Below are 12,605 nucleotides of genomic sequence, written 5' to 3' on the forward strand. Positions count from 1 at the left end.
GCCATTACCCAGTCGTACAGTTTGTTTGGCCTATAATATGTGCCGTTACCCAGTCGTACAGGTACCATTTGGCCTATAAAATGTGCCGTTACCCAGTCGTACAGGTACTGTTTGTTTGGCCTATAATATGTGCCGTTAACCAGTCGTACAGGTACTGTTTGTTTGGCCTATAATATGTGCCGTTAACCAGTCGTACTGTTTGTTTGACCTATAATATGTGCCGTTACCCAGTCGTACTGTTTGTTTGGCCTATAATATGTGCCGTTACCCAGTCGTACAGGTACTGTTTGTTTGGCCTATAATATGTGCTGTTACCCAGTCGTACAGGTACTGTTTGTTTGGCCTATAATATGTGCCGTTACCCAGTCGTACAGGTACCGTTTGGCCTATAATATGTGCCGTAACCTAGTCATACAGGCCTAGAAGATGCAGTAGCAGCTAGGGGCAATCAGCATCAGCCAGGTACTTTCACGTCTTTCTGTCTCCGGAGTGCAGGGGCGGGGGGAAGGAGGGGACCGTTTTCAGGGGGGGGGGGAGGCAGGCAGAGCCATGCAATTTGGAGAGCAGCTATCTGTCCAGTCAAGCAGTTGGTAGGAGCTGCTACTTCTGCAGCAGCTCCTACCAAGCAGGAGGTCTTCCCAGGCCAGTAGTAGCTTGCGGAGGCTAGTAGTTGTCTTTTTAGGGCCTAGCATGTGCCGTTACCCAGTCGTACAGTTTGGCCTATAAGATGTGCCGTTACCCAGTCGTACAGGTACCGTTTGGCCTATAATACCTAGTCGTACAGGTACCGTTTGTTTGACTTATAATATGTGCCGTTACCCAGTCATACAGGTACCGTTTGGTCTATTATACCCAGTCGTACAGGTACCAGTAGTAGCTTGCGGAGGCTAGTAGTTGTCTTTTTAGGGCCTAGCATGTGCCGTTACCCAGTCGTACAGGTACAGTTTGGCCTATAAGATGTGCCGTTACCCAGTCGTACAGGTACCGTTTGGCCTATAATACCTAGTCGTACAGGTACCGTTTGTTTGGCCTATAATATGTGCCGTTACCCAGTCTTACAGGTACCATTTGTTTGGCCTATAATATGTTCCGTTACCCAGTCATACAGGTACCGTTTGTTTAGCCTATAATATGTGTTGTTACAGTCATACAGGTATCGTTTGGCCTATAATATGTGCTGTTACCCAGTCGTACAGGTACCGTTTGGCCTATAATATGTGCTGTTACCCAGTCGTACAGGTACCGTTTGTTTGGCCTATAATATGTGCCTTTACCCAGTCGTACAGATACCGTTTGTTTGGCCTATAATATGTGCTGTTACCCAGTCGTACAGGTACCGTTTGTTTGACCTATAATATGTGCCGTTACCCAGTCGTACAGGTACCGTTTGTTTGGCCTATAATACGTAGTAGTACAGGTACCGTTTGGCCTGTTTATACCCAGTCGTACAGGTACCGTTTGGCCTATTATATGTGCCGTTACCCAGTCATACAGGTACCGTCCGTTTGGCCTATAATATGTGCCGTTACCCAGTCATACATGTACCGTTTGTTTGGCCTATAATATGTGCAGTTAACCATTCGTACAGGTACTGTTTGTTTGGCCTTTAATATGTACCGTTTGACCTATAATATGTGCCGTTACCCAGTCGTACAGGTACCCTTTGTTCTATAATATGTGCTGTTACCCAGTAGTACAGGTACCATTTGTTTGGCTTATAATATGTGCCTTTACTCAGTCGCACAGGTACCGTTTTGTTTGGCCTATAATTTGTGCCGTTACCCAGTCGTACAGGTACCATTTGTTCGTCATATAATACCCAGTCGTACAGATAACATTTGTAAGCCCTCCTCTTCTAGGCACTGGTTTAATTCCTCTCACTTGTAGCCAGACTTGCTCACTGTATATTTGTATTCAGCACTAGCAGTAAGTAGTCTGATTCGGCCAATTACCCTCCTGGTAATAGGTACAATGACACTAGAAAGATCTGTTTTAAACATGTTAACAAGAATTCTTTGTATGCAATGGTTTAAATAAAGTTGTTTGTCTGTGCAGCTGGTTAGTGGCTGATAAGGACACTCGCACATCCCTATTGGTGGGTAGTTATACTGGTCACAAGCATAAGAACAAATAGAGCGGTGCTGTGGCGTCTAGTAACAATACTCCTACCGTGCCTTACTTACTAGGTTGATTGCTCTTTTCTATCTCACTGTCTCGTAGGTGTCAGCGTTACGACATCTGACTAAATCGCTGATACTGAACTCTGACAAGAAAATGACCAAGAGAATCATACATCACAGCCTGCAGATCATCTCGCTGTTGACGGGAGAGGTGAGGACTGCTGGGGGGGGGGTCTACTAATACCTCGCAACTGCATGTGCCAGCAACACAGACGTGGCCTGAGGTGATGGGGAGGTATGGAAAACCTGGGATGGTCAAGAGCATTAAACAGACCATGTGCTCAAAAACAGTCTGTCCTTCTTATGGAAGAGCAGCCGAAACATATTGTGATGTCTAATCTGTCTTCATTTTACCTGAAACTAATACCGTCAACCAAAGAGCATTAATATGAGTCAAACATCAGCCAATGAGCGTCATCAGGAGGTCACCATTAGACAATGAGCGTCATCAGGAGGTCACCATTAGACAATGAGCATCAGGAGGAGGTCACCATAAGACAATGAGCATCAGGAGGTCACCATTAGACAATGAGCATCAGGAGGAGGTCACCATTAGACAATGAGCATCAGGAGGAGGTCACCATTAGACAATGAGCATCAGGAGGAGGTCACCATTAGACAATGAGCGTCAGGAGGAGGTCACCATTGCACAATGAGCATCAGCAGAAGGTCACCATTAGACAATGAGCATCAGCAGGAGGTCACCATTAGACAATGAGCATCAGCAGGAGGTCACCATTGCACAATGAGCATCAGCAGGAGGTCACCATTGCACAATGAGCATCAGCAGGAGGTCACCATTGCACAATGAGCATCAGCAGGAGGTCACCATTGCACAATGAGCATCAGCAGGAGGTCACCATTGCACAATGAGCATCAGCAGGAGGTCACCATTGCACAATGAGCATCAGCAGGAGGTCACCAGTGGACAATGAGCATCAGCAGGAGGTCACCATTAGACAATGAGCATCAGCAGGAGGTCACCATTAGACAATGAGCATCAGGAGGAGGTCACCATTAGACAATGAGCATCAGGAGGAGGTCACCATAAGACAATGAGCATCAGGAGGTCACCATTAGACAATGAGCATCAGGAGGAGGTCACCATTAGACAATGAGCATCAGGAGGAGGTCACCATTAGACAATGAGCATCAGGAGGAGGTCACCATTAGACAATGAGCGTCAGGAGGAGGTCACCATTGCACAATGAGCATCAGCAGAAGGTCACCATTAGACAATGAGCATCAGCAGGAGGTCACCATTAGACAATGAGCATCAGCAGGAGGTCACCATTGCACAATGAGCATCAGCAGGAGGTCACCATTGCACAATGAGCATCAGCAGGAGGTCACCATTGCACAATGAGCATCAGCAGGAGGTCACCATTGCACAATGAGCATCAGCAGGAGGTCACCATTGCACAATGAGCATCAGCAGGAGGTCACCATTGCACAATGAGCATCAGCAGGAGGTCACCATTGCACAATGAGCATCAGCAGGAGGTCACCATTGCACAATGAGCATCAGCAGGAGGTCACCAGTGGACAATGAGCATCAGCAGGAGGTCACCATTAGACAATGAGCATCAGCAGGAGGTCACCATTAGACAATGAGCATCAGGAGGAGGTCACCATTAGACAATGAGCATCAGGAGGAGGTCACCATTAGACAATGAGCATCAGGAGGAGGTCACCATTAGACAATGAGCATCATCAGGAGGTCACCATTAGACAATGAGCATCATCAGGAGGTCACCATTAGACAATGAGCATCATCAGGAGGTCACCAGTGGACAATGAGCATCAGCAGGAGGTCACCAGTGGACAATGAGCATCAGCAGGAGGTCACCATTAGACAATGAGCATCAGGAGGAGGTCACCATTAGACAATGAGCATCAGCAGGAGGTCACCAGTGGACAATGAGCATCAGCAGGAGGTCACCAGTGGACAATGAGCATCAGCAGGAGGTCACCAGTGGACAATGAGCATCAGCAGGAGGTCACCATTAGACAATGAGCATCAGCAGGAGGTCACCATTAGACAATGAGCATCAGCAGGAGGTCACCATTAGACAATGAGCATCAGCAGGAGGTCACCATTAGACAATGAGCATCAGCAGGAGGTCACCATTAGACAATGAGCATCAGCAGGAGTTCCACATATCGCTGTATTAGTTTCAGTGTAAGAACCTTTTGTGTAACATTTCCCTTTGAAAACAATGACAACACATATAATTGCTGCTCTTTCATACAGATGACAGGATGTATTAGTATGGCTGGGTGTGCACATGCATTTTTCTTCTCAATCTAAACTACTAACCCCCAGTTTATTTCTAAATGTCACTCCCATCACCCTCAGTACATGTAGCACTTGTTTATTAATGTGACAATATACAGGAGGTCTCTAGTGATACGTGTGTGACACTCAGTACATGTAGCACTTGTTTATTAATGTGACAATATACAGGAGGTCTCTAGTGATACGTGTGTGACACTCAGTACATGTAGCAGATGATTATTAATGTGACAATATACAGGAGGTCTCTAGTGATACGTGTGTGACACTCAGTACATGTAGCAGATGATTATTAATGTGACAATATACAGGAGGTCTCTAGTGATACGTGTGTGACACTCAGTACATGTAGCAGATGATTATTAATGTGACAATATACAGGAGGTCTCTAGTGATACGTGTGTGACACTCAGTACATGTAGCAGATGATTATTAATGTGACAATATACAGGAGGTCTCTAGTGATACCTGTGTGACACTCAGTACATGTAGCAGATGATTATTAATGTGACTATATACAGGAGGTCTCTAGTGATACGTGTGTGACACTCAGTACATGTAGCAGATGATTATTAATGTGACAATATACAGGAGGTCTCTAGTGATACGTGTGTGACACTCAGTACATGTAGCAGATGATTATTAATGTGACTATACAGGAGGTCTCTAGTGATACGTGTGTGACACTCAGTACATGTAGCAGATGATTATTAATGTGACAATATACAGGAGGTCTCTAGTGATACGTGTGTGACACTCAGTACATGTAGCAGATGATTATTAATGTGACAATATACAGGAGGTCTCTAGTGATACGTGTGTGACACTCAGTACATGTAGCAGATGATTATTAATGTGACAAATACAGGAGGTCTCTAGTGATACGTGTGTGACACTCAGTACATGTAGCAGATGATTATTAATGTGACAATATACCAGGAGGTCTCTAGTGATACGTGTGTGACACTCAGTGCATGTAGCAGATGATTACTAATGTGACAATATACAGGAAGGTCTCTAGTGATACGTGTGTGACACTCAGTACATGTAGCAGATGATTATTAATGTGACAATATACAGGAGGTCTCTAGTGATACGTGTGTGACACTCAGTACATGTAGCAGATGATTACTAATGTGACAATATACTAGGAGGTCTCTAGTGATACGTGTGTGACACTCAGTACATGTAGCAGATGATTATTAATGTGACTATATACAGGAGGTCTCTAGTGATACGTGTGTGACACTCAGTACATGTAGCAGATGATAATAATGTGACAATATACAGGAGGTCTCTAGTGATACGTGTGTGACACTCAGTACATGTAGCAGATGATTATTAATGTGACAATATACAGGAGGTCTCTAGTGATACGTGTGTGACACTCAGTACATGTAGCAGATGATTATTAATGTGACAATATACAGGAGGTCTCTAGTGATACGTGTGTGACACTCAGTACATGTAGCAGATGATTATTAATGTGACAATATACAGGAGGTCTCTAGTGATACGTGTGTGACACTCAGTACATGTAGCAGATGATTATTAATGTGACAATATACAGGAGGTCTCTAGTGATACGTGTGTGACACTCAGTACATGTAGCAGATGATTATTAATGTGACAATATACAGGAGGTCTCTAGTGATACGTGTGTGACACTCAGTACATGTAGCAGATGATTATTAATGTGACAATATACAGGAGGTCTCTAGTGATACGTGTGTGACACTCAGTACATGTAGCAGATGATTATTAATGTGACAATATACAGGAGGTCTCTAGTGATACGTGTGTGACACTCAGTACATGTAGCAGATGATTATTAATGTGACAATATACAGGAGGTCTCTAGTGATACGTGTGTGACACTCAGTACATGTAGCAGATGATTATTAATGTGACTATATACAGGAGGTCTCTAGTGATACGTGTGTGACACTCAGTACATGTAGCAGATGATTATTAATGTGACAATATACAGGAGGTCTCTAGTGATACGTGTGTGACACTCAGTACATGTAGCAGATGATTATTAATGTGACAATATACAGGAGGTCTCTAGTGATACGTGTGTGACACTCAGTACATGTAGCAGATGATTATTAATGTGACAATATACAGGAGGTCTCTAGTGATACGTGTGTGACACTCAGTACATGTAGCAGATGATTACTTAATGTGACAATATACAGGAGGTCTCTAGTGATACGTGTGTGACACTCAGTACATGTAGCAGATGATTATTAATGTGACAATATACAGGAGGTCTCTAGTGATACGTGTGTGACACTCAGTACATGTAGCAGATGATTATTAATGTGACAATATACAGGAGGTCTCTAGTGATACGTGTGTGACACTCAGTACATGTAGCAGATGATTATTAATGTGACAATATACAGGAGGTCTCTAGTGATACGTGTGTGACACTCAGTACATGTAGCAGATGATTATTAATGTGACTATATACAGGAGGTCTCTAGTGATACGTGTGTGACACTCAGTACATGTAGCAGATGATTATTAATGTGACAATATACAGGAGGTCTCTAGTGATACGTGTGTGACACTCAGTACATGTAGCAGATGATTACTAATGTGACATATACAGGAGGTCTCTAGTGATACGTGTGTGACACTCAGTACATGTAGCAGATGATTATTAATGTGACAATATACAGGAGGTCTCTAGTGATACGTGTGTGACACTCAGTACATGTAGCAGATGATTATTAATGTGACAATATACAGGAGGTCTCTAGTGATACGTGTGTGACACTCAGTACATGTAGCAGATGATTATTAATGTGACATATACAGGAGGTCTCTAGTGATACGTGTGTGGACACTCAGTACATGTAGCAGATGATTAATAATGTGACAATATACAGGAGGTCTCTAGTGATACGTGTGTGACACTCAGTACATGTAGCAGATGATTATTAATGTGACAATATACAGGAGGTCTCTAGTGATACGTGTGTGACACTCAGTACATGTAGCAGATGATTACTAATGTGACAATATACAGGAGGTCTCTAGTGATACGTGTGTGACACTCAGTACATGTAGCAGATGATTATTAATGTGACAATATACAGGAGGTCTCTAGTGATACGTGTGTGACACTCAGTACATGGTAGCAGATGATTATTAATGTGACAATATACAGGAGGTCTCTAGTGATACTGTGTGACACTCAGTACATGTAGCAGATGGATTATTAATGTGACAATATACAGGAGGTCTCTAGTGAATACGTGTGTGACACTCAGTACATGTAGCAGATGATTATTAATGTGACAATATACAGGAGGTCTCTAGTGATACGTTGTGTGACACTCAGTACTATGTAGCAGATGATTATTAATGTGACAATATACAGGAGGTCTCTAGTGATACGTGTGTGACACTCAGTGCATGTAGCAGATGATTATTAATGTGACAATATACAGGAGGTCTCTAGTGATACGTGTGTGACACTCAGTACATGTAGCAGATGATTATTAATGTGACAATATACAGGAGGTCTCTAGTGATACGTGTGTGACACTCAGTACATGTAGCAGATGATTACTAATGTGACAATATACAGGATGTCTCTAGTGATACGTGTGTGACACTCAGTACATGTAGCAGATGATTATTAATGTGACAATATACAGGAGGTCTCTAGTGATACGTGTGTGACACTCAGTACATGTAGCAGATGATTACTAATGTGACAATATACAGGAGGTCTCTAGTGATACGTGTGTGACACTCAGTACATGTAGCAGATGATTATTAATGTGACAATATACAGGAGGTCTCTAGTGATACGTGTGTGACACTCAGTACATGTAGCAGATGATTATTAATGTGACAATATACAGGAGGTCTCTAGTGATACGTGTGTGACACTCTGTACATGTAGCAGATGATTATTAATGTGACAATTACAGTGAGGTCTCTAGTGATACGTGTGTGGACACTCAGTACATGTAGCAGATGATTACTTAATGTGACAATATACAGGAGGTCTCTAGTGATACGTGTGTGACACTCAGTACATGTAGCAGATGATATTAATGTGACAATATACCAGGAGGGTCTCTAGTGATACGTGTGTGGACACTCAGTACATGTAGCAGATGATTATTAATGTGAAAATATACATGGAGGTCTCTAGTGATACGTGTGTGACACTCCAGTACAAGGTAGCAGATGATTATTATGTGACAATATACAGGAGGACTCTAGTGATAGCTGATGGTGTGGGACACTCATTACATGTAGCAGATGATTATAATGTGACACTATACAGGGGGTCTCTAGTGATACGGTGTGTGACACTCAGTACATGTAGCAGATGATTATTAATGTGACAATATACAGAGGGGTCTCTAGTGATACGTGTGTGACACTCAGTACATGTAGCAGATGATTATTAATTGTGACAATATACAGGAGGTCTCTAGTGATACGTGTGTGACACTCAGTACATGTAGCAGATGATTATTAATGTGACAATATACAGGAGGTCTCTAGTGATACGTGTGTGACACTCAGTACATGTAGCAGATGATTATTAATGTGACAATATACAGGAGGTCTCTAGTGATACGTGTGTGACACTCAGTACATGTAGCAGATGATTATTAATGTGACAATATACAGGAGGTCTCTAGTGATACGTGTGTGACACTCAGTACAATGTAGCAGATGATTATTAATGTGACAATATACAGGAGGTCTCTAGTGATACGTGTGTGACACTCAGTACATGTAGCAGATGATTTATTAATGTGACAATATACAGGAGGTCTCTAGTGATACGTGTGTGACACTCAGTACATGTAGCAGATGATTATTAATGTGACTATATACAGGAGGTCTCTAGTGATACGTGTGTGACACTCAGTACATGTAGCAGATGATTATTAATGTGACTATACAGGAGGTCTCTAGTGATACGTGTGTGACACTCAGTACATGTAGCAGATGATTACTAATGTGACAATATACAGGATGTCTCTAGTGATACGTGTGTGACACTCAGTACATGTAGCAGATGATTATTAATGTGACTATATACAGGAGGTCTCTAGTGATACGTGTGTGACACTCAGTACATGTAGCAGATGATTATTAATGTGACAATATACAGGAGGTCTCTAGTGATACGTGTGTGACACTCAGTACATGTAGCAGATGATTATTAATGTGACAATATACAGGAGGTCTCTAGTGATACCTGTGTGACACTCAGTACATGTAGCAGATGATTATTAATGTGACAATATACAGGAGGTCTCTAGTGATACGTGTGTGACACTCAGTACATGTAGCAGATGATTATTAATGTGACAATATACAGGAGGTCTCTAGTGATACGTGTGTGACACTCAGTACATGTAGCAGATGATTATTAATGTGACAATATAAAGGAGGTCTCTAGTGATACGTGTGTGACACTCAGTACATGTAGCAGATGATTATTAATGTGACTATATACAGGGAGGTCTCTATTGATACGTGTGTGACACTCAGTACATGTAGCAGATGATTAATAATGTGATCAATATACAGGATGTCTCTAGTGATACGTGTGTGACACACAGTACATGTAGCAGATGATTATTAATGTGACAATATACAGGAGGTCTCTAGTGATACGTGTGTGACACTCATTACATGTAGCAGATGATTATTAATGTGACAATATACAGGAGGTCTCTAGTGATACGTGTGTGACACTCAGTACATGTAGCAGATGATTATTTTATGTGACAATATTACAGGAGGTCTCTAGTGATACGTGTGTGACACTCAGTACATGTAGCAGATGATTATTAATGTGACACTATACAGGAGGTCTCTAGTGATACTGGGTGTGACACTCAGTACATGTAGCAGATGATTATGTAATGTGACAATATACAGGAGGTCTCTAGTGATACGTGTGTGACACTCAGTACATGTAGCAGATGATTACTAATGTGACAATATACAGGAGGTCTCTAGTGATACGTGTGTGACACTCAGTACATGTAGCAGATGATTATTAATGTGACAATATACAGGAGGTCTCTAGTGATACTGTGTGACACTCAGTACATTAGCAGATGATTATTAATGTGACAATATACAGGAGGTCTCTAGTGATACGTGTGTGACACTCAGTACATGTAGCAGATGATATTAATGTGACAATATCAGGAGGTCTCTAGTGATACGTGTGTGACACTCAGTACATGTAGCAGATGATTATTAATGTGACAATATACAGGAGGTCTCTAGTGATACGTGTGTGACACTCAGTACATGTAGCAGATGATTATTAATGTGACAATATACAGGAGGTCCTCTAGTGATACGTGTGTGACACTCAGTACATGTAGCAGATGATTATTAATGTGACAATATACAGGAGGTCTCTAGTGATACGTGTGTGACACTCAGTACATGTAGCAGATGATTATTAATGTGACAATATACAGGAGGTCTCGCTAGTGATACGTGTGTGACACTCAGTACATGTAGCAGATGATTACTAAGTGACAATATACAGGAGGTCTCTAGTGATACGTGTGTGACACTCAGTACATGTAGCAGATGATTATTAATGTGACATACAGGAGGTCTCTAGTGATACGTGTGTGACACTCAGTACATGTAGCAGATGATTATTAATGTGACAATATACAGGAGGTCTCTAGTGATACGTGTGTGACACTCAGTACATGTAGCAGATGATATTAATGTGACTATATACAGGAGGTCTCTAGTGATACGTGTGTGACACTCAGTACATGTAGCAGATGATTATTAATGTGACAATATACAGGAGGTCCTATGATACGTGGTGACACTCAGTACATGTAGCAGATGATTATTAATGTGACAATATACAGGAGGTCTCTAGTGATACGTGTGTGACACTCAGTACATGTAGCAGATGATTATTAATGTGACAATATACAGGAGGTCTCTAGTGATACGTGTGTGACACTCAGTACATGTAGCAGATGATTATTAATGTGACAATATACAGGGAGGTCTCTAGTGATACGTGTGTGACACTCAGTACATGTAGCAGATGATTATTAATGTGACTATATACAGGAGGTCTCTAGTGATACGTGTGTGACACTCAGTACATGTAGCAGATGATTATTAATGTGACAATATACAGGAGGTCTCTAGTGATACGTGTGTGACACTCAGTACATGTAGCAGATGATTATTAATGTGACAATATACAGGAGGTCTCTAGTGATACGTGTGTGACACTCAGTACATGTAGCAGATGATTAATAAGTGACAATATACAGGAGGTCTCTAGTGATACGTGTGTGACACTCAGTACATGTAGCAGATGATTATTAATGTGACAATATACAGGAGGTCTCTAGTGATACGTGTGTGACACTCAGTACATGTAGCAGATGATTATTAATGTGACAATATACAGGAGGTCTCTAGTGATACGTGTGTGACACTCAGTACATGTAGCAGATGATTATTAATGTGACTATACAGGAGGTCTCTAGTGATACGTGTGTGACACTCAGTACATGTAGCAGATGATTATTAATGTGACAATATACAGGAGGTCTCTAGTGATACGTGTGTGACACTCAGTACATGTAGCAGATGATTATTAATGTGACTATACAGGAGGTCTCTAGTGATACGTGTGTGACACTCAGTACATGTAGCAGATGATTACTAATGTGACAATATACAGGATGTCTCTAGTGATACGTGTGTGACACTCAGTACATGTAGCAGATGATTATTAATGGGACAATATACAGGAGGTCTCTAGTGATACGTGTGTGACACTCAGTACATGTAGCAGATGATTATTAATGTGACAATATACAGGAGGTCTCTAGTGATACGTGTGTGACACTCAGTACATGTAGCAGATGATTACTAATGTGACAATATACAGGAGGTCTCTAGTGATACCTGTGTGACACTCAGTACATGTAGCAGATGATTATTAATGTGACAATATACAGGAGGTCTCTAGTGATACGTGTGTGACACTCAGTACATGTAGCAGATGATTACTAATGTGACAATACAGGAGGTCTCTAGTGATACCTGTGTGACACTCAGTACATGTA

The 12,605-nt window shown here is 41.7% G+C and overlaps 1 protein-coding gene across 1 annotated transcript in view; it reads left to right on the plus strand.

The window, feature by feature from the left end:
• The window catches only part of LOC128638133 (gastrula zinc finger protein XlCGF66.1), a 72,330-nt gene that overhangs the window by 19,057 nt on the left and 40,668 nt on the right, over positions 1 to 12,605 (plus strand). The window contains exon 3 of the mRNA XM_053689996.1: positions 2,221 to 2,331. Within this exon, the coding sequence (XP_053545971.1) occupies positions 2,221 to 2,331 (111 nt within the window). The remainder of the gene's footprint in view (positions 1 to 2,220; positions 2,332 to 12,605) is intronic.

This window comes from Bombina bombina, chromosome 8 (assembly GCF_027579735.1).
Source record: "Bombina bombina isolate aBomBom1 chromosome 8, aBomBom1.pri, whole genome shotgun sequence".
Lineage (NCBI taxonomy): Eukaryota > Metazoa > Chordata > Amphibia > Anura > Bombinatoridae > Bombina > Bombina bombina.